At 44.1% G+C, this 18,524-nt stretch overlaps 1 protein-coding gene across 1 annotated transcript in view; it reads right to left on the bottom strand.

Annotated features, from left to right (window-relative positions):
* Positions 1–7,741, bottom strand: part of LOC110215148 (uncharacterized) — a 49,764-nt gene extending 42,023 nt beyond the window's left edge. The window contains 4 exon segments of the mRNA XM_020996372.2: positions 561–656; positions 1,148–1,274; positions 4,576–4,670; positions 7,570–7,741. Of these exon segments, the coding sequence (XP_020852031.1) occupies positions 561–656; positions 1,148–1,274; positions 4,576–4,611 (259 nt within the window). The 5' untranslated portion in view covers positions 4,612–4,670; positions 7,570–7,741.
* Positions 7,742–18,524: the final 10,783 nt, after the last annotated feature.

Genomic DNA, 18,524 nt, shown 5'->3' with positions numbered 1-18,524 from the left:
TTTCATTAAACAGAGGTACTCTCACCACACCACACCACCTCCTTCATGAAATGATCTTTTGAGGAGTGAAGCAAAGGAGGAGAAAGGCCCATATCATAGGCCCTATATAAACATTAGCTATAATTAATAGTAGTAGTAGTAGCAGTGGTAATAGTAGTGGTAGACAGTTAAGTGACATAGATCACTGAATTTGGAATCAGAAAGACCTGAGTTTAAATCCTGCCTGAGAAACATGTTCATTGTTGTTCAGTTCTTTCACTCATGTTGACTCTTTGTGAAGCTTTTTTGGGGTTTTCCTGACAAAGGGAAGTAGAAAAAAGATATTCCTCACTGAGTGCACCTCTCCTCTAAGTCTGGAGAGACAATGAAGGGGAGAGCCGTCCGGAAAGTCATTTGCTCTGGTGATGATGAAGACATCTGTTCCTGTAGGCCTCACCTCATTCTTTGCCTCAGGCCTGCAGAGTCTTTGGAGAGCTCTCGGCAGGCCCAGTATTCTCAGTGTGCTTCCCCTCTGTGGCCAGGTGACCTTTCGTGCATCTGGTTTTCACTCCCTCACTCACCTGGACAGGTGCTCCTGAGGACGTCTCCCTCTGGTGTCCAGCGTGCTTCCCCACCCTCCAACAGGTAGACTGCCTCTGGTCTGGAACCTTCTAGTCCTGCTCATTGGAATGGGTTGGGGTGAGAGAACTACATCGGAATTCAATTTCTGTCCCTTCTCTCTCTGGGGAAAGTAGAAATGCTACCTGTCCTAGAGGGTGGTAGAAAACGCTGCTCAGGAGGTGCCCTGGGTTATGCGCTCTTTGGAAGCAGGAGGCAAAGGGTCAGGGTCAGGATCTGAGCTCAGAAGAACATCAGCTCACGGGACCCACGCCCTGGGAAAAGAACAGGAACCTTGACTGCCTTCAGGCATCTACCTGGGACTTTGGGAGAATCTTTGGGCAGAGAGAGGCATGACGTCAGGGAAGGAAACCCAAGGTGTCTGACCTGGCAGCATGGCGCACAAGTGCTCTGTCTACTGACCGCACAGGACGAGAACTCCCTGGTCTCTGCTGGCCAAACAGTGATAGCTCAACACGTGACACCCCCCAGCCCATACTAAGGAAGGAAGCAAAAACTCTCTAAAGTCCCAAGAGGAAGCCATCCTTACCCAGGTAGACCAGGTTCCTGTAGTTCTCCAGCATCACGTCCCAGTACAGCCTCTTCTGAGAAGGGTCCAGGTGCCGCCACTCCTCCGGGGTGAAGTCCACAGCCACGTCCTTGAAGGTCACCAATGCCTGAAACAGCAAATATGCTCCTGCCCACCCAGGGACCACCCCTCATGTGGACACGGCCAGAGGCCTGGAGTTGGCATAAATCCTAGGGGGTGGAACTCACAGGGTCTTGGCCTCAGTGTGTGCCAAGTCATAGAGTTATAGAGTGCCTACTGTGTGCCCCTCAGTTTGAACTTGACCTGAGGCTCATCACAACGCCTGCAGCTGCTCAGACTAATATGGCATTCCTTGCCTTATGGTGGATTTCCCTGCAATAACCCTGTCTGGAGGTCCAGATCTACAAGTTTCACAGAGGAGAAAATGGAACTTCCCCTGTGGGGTTGCCTTCTGCCACCTCCACCCAAGCTAAGGGTGTCTTCTGTCCTTTTTATGTTCTCTTCTGTTGGAAGAATGGGAGCCTCGCACTCAGTACAATGCCTGGCACATAGGAGGAGCCTCATACATGCCTGCTCTCTAACTGATGGGTCTAAGTTAACAGGACTTCCAGAGTCACACTGGGTCAGGACCAGGGGCTGTACAGCTTTAGTGTGAAGCCCCCTCAGGACAGGGCCTCCAAAGGCAGTGCAGTCTAGTTCTGGCCACCTAGAATTAATTGTTGGAACATTCCTCCTCACCCCACTCTTAATCTGCCTGTCCTCACATCCCCACCCCCACCCCACTGCTCCTCATTCTACCCCTTGGGGACAAAGTAGATGGTCCCTGAGCTCCAGGAGCCCCCTCTTTTTTTGGGGCAACCAGCCACGCTCTAGTCATTCAGCCAGTTTCCAACACCACCCAATTGTGCTCTCGCCGACCTGCAGCCCTCTAACCAACCCACAAGAATTGCCTAAGAGATTCTGTCAAAAGTTGGCAAAAGTCTAAAGAGACCGTGTCTAGGGTACGCTCCCGAAAGCCTGACTAGGTTGCCTGTTGACGGAATGGATGGGTATTGTAGGATTACTGGACTTGAAATCAGAAGGACCTGCGTTCAGATTCTGCCTCCGATACCTACTAAATGGGGAACCCCAGGCAAATCGCTTAACTTCTCTCAGGCTCAGGTTTCCAATCTGTAAAATGGAGATGGTAACAGGACCCATTCCCTTGGTAGGATCAAGTGAGCTAAGGTGTACAAAAGGCTTTGCAAACCTTGAAGGGTAACAGAAATATAAGCCACTCTCACTGACCCCTCCCCTCCCTTTCTAACTGCTCACAAAGCTTCCTTTTCAGAAGGTGGCCTAGAATTTTGCTGACCAGAAGTCACCCTGACCCACCATCTCCTCCAGGAAGCATAACCAAGGCAGACACATCCTTCAAGCCACCAAATCTCTATGCTGGAAGGAACCCAGCAGTGTCCAATTCATTCTGTAACCTTTCTCCCACACATCTCCAGAGGCCAGTCAGCTTCTGCTCGCTCGCCTGTAAATGGGAATGTGCTCCCTCCTGGGATGGGCCCATTCTGGAAGGAATCATCACTGGCCCAAGTCAGTCCTTTCTGCCCTTGGGGGACCTGCTTCTCATAGCCCCTCATTCTGCCCTCTGGGGACAAGCAGAACAAGCCCAGCCCCTCTTCCAGGCAAAAGTCCTTCTAATACTGGAACACAGCAACCAAGTCTTCCCCAAGCCTTCTCTTCTCCAGGACAAATGCCCTTGAACCAATCTTTAAGTGGCATGAAGGCCATCTAGTTTCATGCCTCTAGATACTCTCCAGCTTATTAATGTTCTTCCTAAAATGTGACACCTCGAATTAAACACATAATACTGGGGCCCAGCAACATTATCGCCTAACCTAGTCCTGGACACTATGCATCTGAACTTAAGACAATATGAGCTTGTTGGCATGCCTCCTAACAATGCAGACTGACGCTGGGTTTACAGACCTCCAAATCTTGGGCTCCCTTTCAGACTCCCTGAAACACAGGGATAACCCTTCCACATTGCAGAGGTTAAGAGGCGCAATGCCCCTGTGATCTGAAAAATCCATGTAAATTTTTTTAGCCCTTCCTTTGTACCAGAGAAGAAATGTGAATTCTTTCTTTTTCTTTCACGGGGTGTTTACAGTATTAAAATATGTGTGTATATATATATATATATATATGTATATATTGATATTATACAATACTATACGTATATTTTGTGCATTTGTGCGTTTCTAAACTTTTTATGTGTTGTCTACCAGCCTTCATGTATCGTCTACAGTTTCTGCAAAACTCCCAAAAAAATCCCACTTAATTTCTTATGCCAACCTGCAATATATCAAAACCAGGATGGGGAAAGTCACGATGCAAAGGCCTCATTATCTCCCTCTCCATCTTATGCTCATTAGATTGGGCTTCTGAATCCCCAAGAAAAGTTATCCTATGGCCAATATTCAAACAAGCTATTAGGATCCTATCCTTCCCAGTTTTGTGACACCTGAAACTTTGATCAATGTGTTATCCGGGCCTTGATCCATGCCACTGATAAACATTTTCAGTAGATGCCTGAGGCCCTCCAGAAAAGATCACCTCCCAAGCTGACCCTGGCTGCTCTTCGGGTCTGGCCAGCCAAGCAAATCCACCTAAGCAGACTACAGTTTTGCCCAGGTTTTTCTCATCAGGTCCAACTTTCTTTCCATCACAGTAGGTTGTCCTATGCTACGCACAGGACAGCAGCCTTCCCTCCATCCCCTTCTCCCTCATTTCCCTGGCTTAACCTTGAGACCCTTCGTGTGCATCCAGGTCTCATCCTGATTCCTCATTCAGGTGCCTTAGTCCCTGATGTGCCGCCTGGCTCACTGCAGGCACTTAATGAATGCTTGTTGAATGAATGGCCTTTGCATTAAAAGGCACATCCTCCTTTCCCCACTATTTTTAGTACAGGGTGGAAAACCTTTGGCCTCTAGGCCACATCCAAACTTCACAGAACAAATCCCCTTAATAAAAGGAATTGTTCTGTAAAACTGGGACTCGGCCAAAAGGCCACACCTGAGGACCCAGGAGGGCACATGTGGCCTAGAGGCCACCCCTGCCTTAGCAGCCTCAAAAGGAGAAAAGATTGGAGCAGCTTGATTTGGAATCTGAGGAACTGAGTTCAAATCCTGCCTCGTGTGTGTGTGTGTGTGTGTGTGTGTGTGTGTGTGTGTGTGTGTGAAGGTGTTTCTCTCCTGTGGGCCTCAGTTTCCTCTTCTATAAAATGAAGAAGTTATACCAGATCATCTCTACACTATCCTCCAGGTCTCCATCTATGAGCTTATGATGTCCTGAAGTTCTTGAATTACAGGATGTGGAAAAGAGGTATGCCCAAAGCCCAGTCAAAATACTGTACCAAAAAAGGAAACCCCACTCACCTGAGGAACCCTGGCTGTCAGGAGTACACGGACCATTCTGTCCCCTTCAATGCTCTCACCTTATTGGGAAGGGATGGAGTCCTCAGAAGGCAGAGCTGGGAAAGGAAGGGAAACCATGAGAGAAATGGTCCTGCCTGTCAGCTCCCAATATTCACAGCCCAGAAATTCCCACCCCACCCTCTGTATCCCTGAACCCCCTAAACATACATACCTTTGGAGATAAAGATGAGAGAGAGAACGTATGAGCTTTTTCCCAATATCCAACTTAACTCAAGTCTTTATTTGGAACCTACTATGTGCAAGGTTTTTTCAAAAAGTTTAGTTGAAAACGGAAGGACAGATAGAGGATGATATCCTGATATCAGGAATGGTAGTAGGCTCTAATGAGGGTTTTTTTTTTAAAGTAGAAGGGAGACTTGACTATCTGTAGGCCAAGGATGGATCCAGTAGATAGGGAGTGGATAGAGAGTTGGAAGAGGTGGAGGGGACAAACTTCTAGGGAAGATAAGAGTGAATGGGATCAAGGGTACATGTAAAAGAGTTGGCCTTGACGAGAAGAAGGACCACTCTTTCATCAGAAGCTAGAGTGAAGGAGGAGATAGCAGGCAATGATATCATGGGGTTGTGACAAGAGAAAGAGCTTGTATCAGATATAATATCCTCAAATAAGAAGGTGATGGGAAGGGATCATGTATGGGGCTGGAAGAAAGAAAAGTTTGTTACAGCCCCTATTACAAATTATGGAATAACAGAAGGATTACCCTGATGCAGAGAGGACACAGATGAAATTAGAGTATACGGATCCGTAGTGGAACCAATGAGTGTGATTTTGTGAGTTCCTTCAACTCCAATGAAACACATCAGTAGGAGAGGAGTAGGAGGGTGAGGATTGGTCAAGGGGCTCCAGAGCAGAGGACAGCTGAACTGTGTCACTAAGGGGTCCAAATGGGGAAGGGAGGAGAGCATGGCCAGAGCAAGGGAGGGGTGATGGCTTGCTCACCTCCCGTCCTGACAGGATGAAAGAACTGAGAGACAGAAGTACTGAATGGCACGGTGAAACAAATAACAAACAAGTTTACAAAGAGTAAAGGATATGTAGAAATGGAATGATGGAAGATTATGACCCAGTAAGGAATTTCAGAATTTGCATGGGGGAGTGGAACATTTCTGGGTGATGGCAAGATCAGAGGTCTAACTATTTCGGGGCAACTAGGTGGTGCAGTGGATAGAGCACCGGCCCTGAAGTCAGGAAGACCTGAGTTCAAATCTGGCCTTAGACCAAACACTTGACGCTTACTAGCTGTGTGACCTTGGGCAAGTCACTTAACCCCAACTGCCTTTTAAAAAATCAAACAAACAGAGGTATAACTATTCCTGTGTGGAGCTGGGTGGAAAAACCGTTAATCATAAAAACAATAGCTAGCATTTACAGAGTGGTTTAAGTAATGAGTGCAATGCACTTTACCACATCATTTTATTTAATCTTCACAACTCTGAGAGGTCGGTGCTATTAACACCCCCATTCTGTACATGATGAAACTGAGTCTGAGATAAGTTTAAGAGACTGGCTCAGTATTACAAGTTAGCAAATGGCTCAGGTAAGACTTGAACTCAGGTCTTCCTGACTGCAAGTGCAGCACCCAATCCACAGAACCACCTGAACTGAATCAGTTGAGGACCTGGGGAGAGAAGGCATTTGTGCAAGCAAAAATGGATGCTGAAGTCTTTGAAAATGAGGGAAATAACTGGGGTGGAAAGGATCAAGATGACCACTAACTGAAGTCCGAGAAAACGGGAAGAAAGCTCCTATGTCCCAGGAGTGTTGATCCAATGAGGTAACCTCTCCAGCATTTTGCAGTCTTTAAGGCACTACAAAAATGCTAGCCAATGCGGCCTTTGGGAGGGGGTCAGTAAACAACAGCCGTCTGAATCGGCTGTATATCGGGAAAGCCCAAACTTCAAAGAAGGAAAGGTAGGTGAGTGACGGTGTTAGAGAAAGAGTCTGGACGCGGTGGGGGCGAAGAAGGACTATCCCGCCTCTCCCACGGGGATCAGCTGGGGAAAGCACAGCCAGTGCTCCAAGGGCCGGACCTCTGACTTCCTCCAGGTGAGGTCAGCAGCACAGAACGGGGAATGGAGAAGTGGGATCCAGGGCATCAGTTCGGGTTCGGGTTCGACAAGGTTTGCACAGCAATTAGACAAGCGGAAAAGCAATCTAGGGGAAAGAGCAGTGTATACTTGACCTCGGTAAGCAACTATTGGGTCCCTTCCCCTCCCCTCCTGGGCCTGTGTATACACACTTATCAATACTGCTGCTGGGGGCCAAGCGCTCGAACTTCCTCTAGGAAGAGACTTCTGAGAGGCGCAGTCAATAGAAGACCATCCTTGAGAAAGCGCTGACAGGGAGGAGGGGGAGGAGGAGGAGTGCTTTGTCACCTAGCTGGGGGAGGTGAGGACGGAATCCACCGAAGCCCGCCTGTGCGTACAAGGCCAGTGTCCCGGATGACAGTGTGCGGGGTGGGGGAGGAAGGGGCAGGAGAACACGGTCTTCTAAATGTCAAAAAGAGCATCTTGTTCACGGAGTCCCGGAGAGGGGGGGGGGGTTACATGGTCACATGGTCAGATCTGCGTTTTAGGCAAATCGCTTTAGAGGCTGACCCCGAGGCAGGCAGACCCACAGTGGCCACTACAGCTGTCCAGGCCCGAGGGGATGAAGGCCCACACTACGACTGGGGCGCCGGTCCGGGGTCAGCGGCAAAGCCGAACTCGATCTCGAGGTTCCAGCCTCAAAGATCCGCGAGGGAGGGGCGGGAGAAAGGGAAACGAGGTGAGACCGCAGTTTTGCCTAATTTGGGCTCGCGTCTAGTCCCGCCCACTGTCAGACCAATGAACGTGTAAACTCGTAGAGCAGGGATGATGATTGGTCTGAGGCTGAAAACATGGCGCTCGAGGCTCCGCCCCCTCCCCCCCTTCCCCTGGGGTCTTGGGTTTTACCTTGCTCGCTTTCTGGAAGGTGCCGTGGCCTCTCCCACCCCTCCCCCACCCGCCTCGGCCCAGAATCGGGGCGGTCCTGAGGCCAGAGCGGGCTGGGAGCCGCGAGAAGACGCTGCAGATCCCGAAGAGGCGACTTCCGGCGCAAGAGGCGCAGAGAAAAGGAGATCACGTGGGAAGCGGCGCCTCCTGGAGCCGCGAGGGCCTCTGGGAAACGTAGTTTAAAGGCTTGTGGCAATTAGTACGCATGCGTTGGTGCGCCGACTCCGCAGCTGGTCTAGGTTCCAGGAGTTCTCTCACTTCGCCCCCTCCATCCCATCCCGACAGTCCACTGCCCACCGCCTCAAAGCGAGAGGAGATGGGGTTATTGAGGCTACCTGGGGCGTCCCCCCGCCCCCAGGGTCGTGGTCATCCTTCCGGGCTGCCCCGGGCCGGCCCCTTGGGGGTTGGGCTGGCCCTGGGCTCCCGCTTTCCCAGTCGGGGTGGGGGTGGGGCGTCCAGAAGGGCTGCGGTCGGAGTGATTTTGTCACTGGAGTTATTTTAATCGCACGCCATTTCTTTTTATTGTCTTTGTACTGCTTCTGACCTTTGTTCTGACAAGCGGGTGGTCTATATAGACAGCTGATCCAGAACAGCTCGTTTCCTGTCTTTGAAAATGAATATTTTTTGTGACATTATTTCTCACCATGCTTAGAGCCGGCTCTTTTCTTGAAGTATTGACAAAATACAGACACAAAATTTCTTTCTTGCATTCAAATCTTTGACCTTCTTTGCTCCTCATTCACGATGCCTATTTTCCAACATATTTCCTGGCAGAGTCCCAGCCCAGCCCTCCCTCACGAATGGTTCTTGAGAGTCATGTCAGCGGAATAGGAAGCTCTGGCAGGGTCTGTCCCGCTGGAAGGGATCTGACTTTGGGGTTGGCAGCCGGCTGAGTCTGCTTTCCAGAGACCAGCCCGAGAACACTGAAGTTTACTGCTAGCGAGCTGGCCATTTGGTGATGAATCTATTATTGCCCATTTGGGCAGTGTCAGTTTTATCAAATTGGTTTGGCTTACCCAGGAGCAATGAATATTTTCCCAATTATTTATATTTGGATTTGTATAAAGAATGTTTGGAATTATATTTATATAGTTCTTGTGCATGACTTGGTAGGTAGACTCCCACATATTTCATACTGTTTAGAGTTATTTAAAATAGGTTATTTAAAGCTTCCCTACTGGATTTTGTTGATAATGTACAGAAATGATGATGATGATATGTGGGTTTATTTTATATTCTGCAACTTGCCTGAAGTTGCTTCAACTAGCTTTTTAGTTAGCTTCCTGAGGTTCTTGGAGTAAACCATCATGCCATCTTGTTTCTTCTTTGCCCATGCTTATTTCTTCAATTTCTTTTTCTTATTGCTATAGCTAACATTTCTAAAACAATATTGAATAGGACTGGATGATGGACATCCTTATGCTGCCCCTTATTTTAATAGAAAGGCCTCTAGCTTATGCTTTCATTATAGATAATGCTAGCTCTTGGATTTAGATCATCATTTTAAGGAAAGTTCCCATTTATTCTTATGCTTTCTAGTGGGTTTTTTTAAGCAAGAATGGGTGTTGCATCTTACTTTCTGCATCAATATCATTATAGCATTAATATTTTTTTTATTAATATGGTCAATTATATTTCTAGTTTTGCTAGTATTAAACCAGTCTTGCATTTCTGGTATAAATCCAGCCTGCTCACAGTATATAATATTTGTGATGTTGCTGTAGTCTTCTTGATACTTCTTCAACTTTTTACCTTGTTATTCATGAGGGATATTGGTCCATGGTTTTGTTCTGGCTCTCCCTGATTTAGGTATCAAGACCATATTTGTGTCACAGAAGGATGGCCCCTCCTAGAACCTCCATTTATAGAGGGTGTCCTGGTCAGCTGTGTCTCATTCTTCTCCCAGTTGTGTTCTGGCCTTCCTGTACCATGCCTCTCCCCCTAGGCTTCATTCCCAATGGCAAATAATCCCATTATTTAGATGGTTACTTCCTCTTACTTTTCTGGTGTGTTCTTTTTTTAGTTATGGCTGAGTCATGTCCAACTCTAAAATTCTTTGACTTTGTACAGACTCAAAGATGTGTCTTTCTGCATTTCTTGTTGGGCTAACTAAAAACTATACTACTTGCAATGAGGGTCCTTTACTTTCTCTGTAGAAAACGAGCCAAATTGTGATGTTCCCAGGGAAAATCCTGGATTAAGGCATCAGTACATGAGAGGTATTTATTAAAATATTTCCCTCCTTGCTCCCATCCTCACCACCTTCACAGGCATCTCTCTTTCCTTACCCCTTCGCAAAAGTCAACTCAATCATCCAGGGTGGCCCATCTCTGTTGCTTACTATCATTAGAATTTCAGGGGCCTTTATTGGGAAATGCCCAGTACAACCATCAGGAAGGACATTCCTCTGTTGTCTAGTCACAGTCTTACTCTGTTTGCATTTAGATGCCTAGGTTGACCCTTCCTGGTTCCCTCAATGGCCCCATTTTAGTTTTGCATTCTTATGTATCCTTGGGATAAGGACCCTTCTGTGAGTTTGGTTTGAACATTCATGGCAGTAACTCCCATCCTGCCTCCTGTCCTCCTTGAGATCAAATGCCTTTAACATGTAATAAAGCTAATTATATGTGATCAACATTTTTCTAGCTTATCTCTTGTAATTCCCACTATCCTTTGTCCCCCTAATCACAGCAGTGAAAGGTACCCTTTCCTCTACATTTTAATGAAATGCCTGGGAGATTACAGGTACATTCACACTGTTAGTGCAGCTGTTAATTAGTACAGCCATTCTGGAAATCCACTGGGAATTATTCAGGAAATATGAATCAACTATCTGATACCTTTGACCCAGTGTATAATGGGCACATACCCACTACACGGAGGCAAAATCAACAATCGATTTATCAACACTCATTTATTAAGCACTTGCTGAATGTGCCAAGCACTGTGTTAAGTACTTGGAATGCAAGGAAAAAATAAAAATAATTCCTGCCCTCAAGGAAGTTACATTCTAAGGGGGTGGGAGGCAGTGGGACAGCATATAAATGAGGATAGATATATAGTATATGAAATGAGTACCTTGGGGAAAGAATGCCCAGAGTCTTAAAGGAAATCAGAGATGCCTAAGAGTCAGAGGAGGTGGGAGTAGTTAGTGTAAAGATGTGTGTGAAGAACAACCAGTAAGCTAGGATCTGTGGCTAGATCCTAGAGAGAATGGTTGCAAATAAACTTTAAGGAAATGGCCCCCTAGGAAGGGGCCAGTCTGTAATAAGTTTTAAATGTCAAACAGAGGAGTTTATATTTGATCGTAGAGGTAATGGAGAGCCTTGGAGAGTAATGAGTAGGGGGCTTGGGGATGTGACTTGGTCAAGACTGAGTTTCTGAGTTTTCAGAAAATCACTCTAGCAGCTATGTAGAGGATGAATTAAGAACGGGGAAAGACTTAGCTGCTGTAAAATAAGATCCCTGCCCAGTGATCAACGAGTGGCCAAATAGCACTGGAGGAACTAAACACAATTAAGCTTGACATTCTTGATGCAAGTATGATCCTAAGAAACAAGTTGCCAATCAATGGAAGGATGGCCCATGGGTTCTTCTTAGGCAAATAAAGGAGTTGGCAGAACTCCTAAAGGAAAAAAAAAAGCCGCCTCATGGAATATTTGTATTGTAGGACCTATGACAAGAACTTGCAGAACGAATACCATAGAGCTCAGATTCTCATAATCTAGCCATGGCTTAGATTTTTACAATCTAGCCAATAGCTCACAGATGTTCAGATTCCTTAAGAGTCGGGCTAATATGGCAGATCTTTAATAAACCTTGTCTTTGGCTGAAAAAAAAAATGCCATAGAAATAATTGCAGCTTATGCACCGAAATTGTTGGAGAGAATGAAGAAGTGCAGAAATTCTATGAAGAAATAAAAAATACTCCCCAAATAATACAAGATAACCTCTAATAATAATTTCGCTGCAAAGATAGGAAAAAAGCATGGATATCAACAAATATGTTGGAAAACACAGACTCATAGACTACACAGAAGCCCCATAGCCATACATCACACTTTCTTCAAGTAAAGAATCAAGAGGTGCCTGATGTGGCAACCACTTAACAACATTAAAAAAAAACCCGAAATTGTATTTTAACAAGATAGGAAATGACTTATCACTGATGTGAAAATCATTCCCAAATGAACCATCAGTATATAGTCAGAGCACTAACTGAAATCAGTAGAAAGCTAAACGAATGAGAATGAGAAAAAGATATGGCATACAATTAAACCACCACCATTCTCACCCAACCATCTATTATTGATAAGCAAATGCTTAATAAATGCTTGTTAATTGATGACGAAAAGGGAATATGGGCAGAAGAGCATAGTTATGGACTATGACGAGTTTAACTAAGAACTTGCCCAAAGAAGACCAATAGACTAAAAAGTGCCTCAGTCAGCAAACTCTTGACTTACTTGCCAAGAGACATGGCAGCCACATGGCAATACTGCTTTACGATGCATAGTTGTTTTGTGAAAACTAACAGGATCAGTGGAGAGGGTTAAAGAAAGCTTAGTGAGAGAATCGGCTAATTCAAGTCATCCCGAAGACACTGCAAGACAAAACTGGAAAAGAAATGAAAAGAGTCTACTGATAGACTTTTTGTACTATCAAGGATAGTGAAGCTTCCATACTGGGACTCTAGACAAATCACAGCTCAAGATGCACTTAGAGAGCAGGTAGACATGGCACAAAAACAGAGGTGAAAAAGTGGAAGAAACAGCTTGATTAGACCACATTAGTACACAAAAGAGAACCATGCGGGAGTAGAAATAATTAAGAGGTTGTTGAAGGATTGATTTGTAAGCTCTCTGAAGAAGACAATGAAGGCACAGAAAAATCTCACCAATAGGCTTACTTTCTCATGTGTATAATTTTTCTGAGGGTAACTGATACCTACATGAAAGATATCATTAAAGAAGCTATTAGTAGGGAGGCCAGACGGTCCGAGAAATCACAGAATCATGAGAATTTTCTAACAGGAAGGGACTGGAGCAGTCATCTAATCCAGCTCATTCCCTAAAAGAAATTCCCCACATATCCAACAAATGGTCGTCTAGCCTGTCTGGAGGACTTTTAATGGGGTGGAATTCAGTACCTCCTAAGGCAACTCATTCCACTTTTGAACAGTTCTAATTAGAAAAAATTTTCCTGATATCAATATATGCATCATTGCAATTTAAATGTATTGCTTATGCTTCTGCCCTCTGAGGCCAAATAAAGTTGATACTAGCAAGATTTTTTCCTCCTAAAACTACATTGGGGATCACACATCTGTTGTCCTGAACAAACCTCTTCCTATCCTGACTATTTTGTCACTTCGTTTCTGACACTTCTTGGAAGCTTTTTTCTATTAGGTCTTTGGTTTCCTACATAAGACTAAATGCAACTTGCAATAAGGGGAGTATAGAGAGAAGATAAATTGAAGGGTAAAATCTTGGTGAATATCCTCAAAATTTTGGGAACTGTAAAAGCAGGCAACAAAAGAGAGAGAAGCAGTTAAAAATTAAAGAGAACCCAATCAGATTCACATCCCTGAAGACCAGAGAAGAGAATATCCAGGAGAGGGCAAGCAATAGCTTCTAAGAATTCATGAAGGAAAAGGATGAACAAGGACTGGGAAAAATGGATATTGAATGTTACGATTAGAAAGTCACTAGTGACTTTTAAGACAGAAGCTACAGGAGAGCATTTGGGAAAGAAATCGGATTGCAAGACACTGAAGAAATGCAGCAATAATGAGAAACTGGCGATATTAGGTGGGTTTTATCAGACAGTTTAGCAAGGGCAAAAGAGATGTGGGTTAGTATGTAGTTGCATAAGCATTAAGAGTAGGGTTTTTTGATATTGGGGAGACTGAATGAGTTTGTAGGTAGATGGTAATGAGACAGTGGTGAGATAAGTGTAAGATAAAGCAATTGAGGATGGATATTGGGATAAGGTCCTGTACAGGAAAGTATGGAAACAGGGACACAGGTGGAGAGATTAGTTTTAGTGCATTTAGCAAAAATGTACCTGGAGGGAAAGAAGAGAGTTTGAGTGATGAGAACGTTCTGGGAATTTTGGAAGTGTAGAGAGTGCATGCCTATGAGATTGCCACAGTGTTCTCAGTTATCTGCTGTGAGCATGGGATTTTAAAAGGTTCATAAGGATTTATGCAGAGAGAGGTTTAGAATGAACATTGGTAAATAAGACAAGAATGTTCTTAATTTGTGTTTTCTCTTTAGATTCTTTCATTTTCAGTGAGTATGCACTTTGACTGAAATTCTGTTCATGTCTCTTCAATTTATAAGATTTCTGATGTGAATCCTAAGACATGCTCTCAAGGAAGGACTTCTCATGTACATTCTATTCATATATTATGAAGCCACTGGTGTTGAATAAGCAATATACTAACTAGGCAAGCGTTCCTTCTTTTCAAAATTTTCTGGCTAATACAAATTATCTGATGTTTTATAAATTGTGTTTTGGTGGAAGGCTTTCCCAATTCACTACATTTATATGACTTCTCACCAGTTAAGAATTTTTTTATGTTCAGCAAATCCTGTGCTCCAATGAAAGACCTCTCTACATTCATAAGGTTTCTCTCCTGCATGAATTATTTGATGTTGAACAAGATGTATTTCTTGGCAGAAGGCCTTCCCACATTTATTACATTTATATGCTTTCTCTCCAGTATAATTTTATGTTCAGTAAGTCCTGTCCTGTGAACCATTCCCACATTGATTATATTCATAAGGTTTCTTTACCGGATGAAACCTCTGATGCTGAGAGCAAGACGTCTTCCCATAGTGGAAGACCTTCCCATATTCTTTATAAGGTTTCTCTACAGTATGAATTCTTATGTCAAATGAGACATGGTCTTAGATGGAAGACCTTTCCACATCCATAAGGTTTCTCTCCTGCATGAATTCTCTGATGTTGAACAAAATGTACTTCTTGGCAGAAGGCCTTCCCACATTCATTACATTTTTAAGGTTTCTTTCCAATATGAACTCTCTCATGTTGAATGAGACATGGTCTCAGATGGAAGGCCTTCCTACATTCATTGCATGTATAAGGTTTCTCTCCCAATTGAATGGGATATGGTCTTAGAAAGCCTTTTCCACATTGTTTGCATGTATGTGATTTCTCTCAATTATAAACTTTTTCATGTTCAGTAAGTTCTCTCTTCTACCAAAAGGCCTTCTCAAGTTCACTGTATTCATAAGGTTTATCTCCAGTATGAATTCCGTGATTTAAATAAGACCCTTTTGTGACAGAAGTCCTTCTCACATTTTTACATTGATAAGATTTCTCTCCAGTATGGACTCTATCATGTTTGGTAAGTTCTGTGCTCCATTGGAAGGCTTTTGATAAAGTCCTGTGCTCCACCAGAAAGCCTTCCCACATTTACTACCTTTACAAAATTTCTCTCCAACATGAATTCTTTGATGTCGAGCAAGAGACCTTCCCACAATCTTTACATTCATGAGGTTTCTCTCCAGTATGAACTCTCTTCCCTTGCATAGCACTTAGGTCTGTGTTACCTTTTTTTTTAAAAAAAATTGTAAAACTTTTAATGAAACAATAATTTTAAAATAATATTTTAAAACATTCTGTTACATATAAAATAACCTTAAAATAACACAGTAATGCCAATGCTATATATTGAGTCAGTTATTGTTTATAAAACACTCTACCACTGATTCTTGAGAAAATCTTGTGAGGTAGACAGGTCATTTAATAATTTTCCAAATAAGGAACATGAACCCTGAAATCCACTCCTGAACATCCCTCTCAGGTCAGCAAGGCTCCCAATTTTGGAACCATCTTTAACTCTTCAATTGCCCTCACCCCAAACATCTAATCAATTCCCAAGTCTTATTGATTCTACCTCCACATGTCTCCCACCCACGCCCTTCTCTCCAATCATACATCCACCATTCTGGTTTAGGCATTTATCACATCTCACCCAGACCACAATAATAGTCTGATTGGCCTAGCTGCCTCCAGTCTCTCCCACCTTTGAAACACATACCATATAACTGCCAAGGTGAAATCCCTAAGCACAGGTTTGACCATTTTTCACTTCCCTCTTGAAAAAGCTCCAGTGGCAATGTGGCAAAATCTTTAGTTACTAAAGATTCAGATATTATTTAAAATCACAGAATACATACACAGAATCAGAGAGAAAGTTTATGAAGGAAATGAATGTGGGTGGAGAAAGGATGCCCCAGCAGCACTGGACAATTCCTATCATAAGAAAATATTATGAATGTAAGGAATGTGTCAAGGAATAATGGACTGGACTATATTTGAGAAACTGCATGCATAGTTCCTTTAGGAATCCCAAGTTTCTCCCCAAAACAAAATATTTTGTATTTATTTTCTTTCTATATAATTCTTTGTATACTTATCCATGTCCTTGTTATCTATGTCCCCCATTACAATGTAAGTGCCTAGCAATGAGAGATTGTTTCAGTCACTGAATTGTATCACCACAGCCTGGAAGAGTAGGCCCTTAATGAATACTTGTTAATTAATTGAATATTCTTCCAGAGTTGTGATATAGCTGTGGATCATGGAAAATCACAAGACTGATGCTGAGACTCACACAAGAGACAATGGAGAGGTGGGAGCAAGCTGAAATAAGCCAGGAATTTCTCAGGAGAAGGATGCCATCAAAGAAATGGAGAAAGGAAAAATAAAATGGACTTGTCAAACAGTACAGACAGTCTGTGTTCTCTATCAGTATCCTAAGGATGTCAGGACAACTGATGGAAGGCCACCAACGGGAAGCAGTAAATAAGGGTCATCTGAGATGGGCAGTTTGACTCTCGTCTGTAGCAAGAAATGGAACAGCCACACTCATGATATCACGCATTGGCTGTCCCCAGTGTCTGGAATTCTTTACCTCCTCACCTCTGCCTCCTGGCTTCCTTCAAGTCCCAGCTAAAACCCCAGCTAAATCTCCAGTCCTCTTTAATCTTAGTACCTTCCCTCTGAAACTACCCCCAACTTGAGTGAAGGTGGCAAAGATCTATTGTCATGCTATACAGCAGGCAATGCTTCTCAAGGAACCTGCCAAGCTCCTTAGGGAACTTGCCCACTGTATAGCATAACAATAAATCTTTGCCACCTTGACTTAAAGAATGCTTAAATCTGTGAATTCATTCCAGATGACCCCATCTTATACTCCAGTCCTTGAGGGGTCTAAAGCTCTCAGACTGCAACATTTTTGGTGACAGAGAAAGAGAGAGAAAGAGGGAGGGTGGGAGGAAAGCAGAGAGACAGAGAGAGAGACAGAGAGAGGGAAGGAGGGAGGGAGAGAGAGACACAGAGAGAGGGAGGGAGAGAGAGAGACAGACAGGGAGGGAAGGAGGGAGGGAGAGAGAAAAGGAGAGGGAGGGAGGGAGAGAGAGAGAGAGAGGGAGAGGGACAGAGGGAGATGTAGAGGGCCGGCTATGGGGAGTTGAAGGGCTTAGGCCAGCCCGGGTCTTACCTGTAGCTTGTACTAAGCCTGACAGCTGTGAAACTCAGGATGTCGGCTCACCACCCCCCTGTTCTGTCTCTTGAGAACAGGATGCAGGAAGGGAGGAAACGGATGGGGTACAGGACAGGAGGCAGGAAAGAATGTAACAGACGAGGGACAAGGAAGTAAGGAAATCACTTAATTAGATTTGTACTTTTCATGAATAATAATGTTACTGTTGCTTGAGCTATATAAGCCTGAGCCCTCAGATCAATAAACAGAGTTCGTTCTTCACTGCTCTCACCTGGCCCGTGTTTCTTTCTCTCTTCACACTCTGCCGGCATCAGACCACAGCCGGGACGCAGGCGCTCCCGGCATTTGGCGCCCAAACAGGGACCTGAAAGGAAGCCTTCCCCTGGCAGAGTGGCCCTGGACAAGGTGGGCTGTTTGGCCAACAGCCCTAGAAAAGGAGCTCCGGTCATCAAAAGAAGATGCTAACAAGGTAGGGCGATAATTTTCCTGTACAGTTTTTTATTTTCACCAGGTTAAGCAGGGATTAAAAAGAAACCAGACTGGTGCTTATTGGGGTCTCTTAAAGTGAAAGTGAACATCAGAAAGAGACTGCCACTTTTCAGGGTCTCAGATTTAAAGTGAAAGCAAACTGCACAGGTGGACACACGAGACTGCGAGACTGCGGCTTTTCAGCGTCTCCAAAAGCAAAAGTAAACTTCAGAACGAGACTACTGCTTTTCACTTCTCTGATTTAAAGGGAAAGTAAGCCGCACTGGCTAAGTAGTGTCCTATAAGATAGTTAGCTAATATGGGGCAGAGCTCCTTGGCAGAACAGAGAGACAGACAATATTATCTGAAAGTGTTCAAATACAGGGGACACAACTAGAATTTTAGCATGCAAATAAGAACATTGTCTTTCTTGAAGTTGTCAACTGCATCTTTGTCATTTCTATTGAGAATAAACCAAGTGCCATTCTGCTACTGAAATCTCTGCATAAGATACCTGTACTGTTCAACCATTACACTGCAAGTCATAGCTGAAATCAGTCAAGTGTATCACCAAGATTCAATCTGCTGACTATTTTGCTCGCCAAGACTGTACTAATAGCAACATTGATTATTACACTAGGAAATGGCAGTGCTCAGTGTTTGTGGTGTTGCAATTTTCACATATTTGCTATTTTATTGATTATTGTTTAAAATAATAGTACTGTATGAGAACTTAATGATTATATCTTGGAATTATTTTGTATAGAAAATATACTTAGAAAAGTGGTTACCATGCTGCTGTCCTGTTCTTGTTAAAAAGACCCATGTCATAAATATTCAGGACATTGGCAGCTGATCACATTTACAAAGTCAGTGTGTAAGTGAAGTTATTACTCCCTCCATAATGCCT

The sequence above is a fragment of the Phascolarctos cinereus genome, unplaced genomic scaffold, assembly GCF_003287225.1.
Source record: "Phascolarctos cinereus isolate Bilbo 61053 unplaced genomic scaffold, phaCin_HiC Scaffold_4;HRSCAF=312, whole genome shotgun sequence".
NCBI lineage: Eukaryota > Metazoa > Chordata > Mammalia > Diprotodontia > Phascolarctidae > Phascolarctos > Phascolarctos cinereus.
The sequence above is the reverse complement of the archived record's forward strand: the minus strand, read 5'-3'. Positions and strand labels throughout refer to the sequence as shown.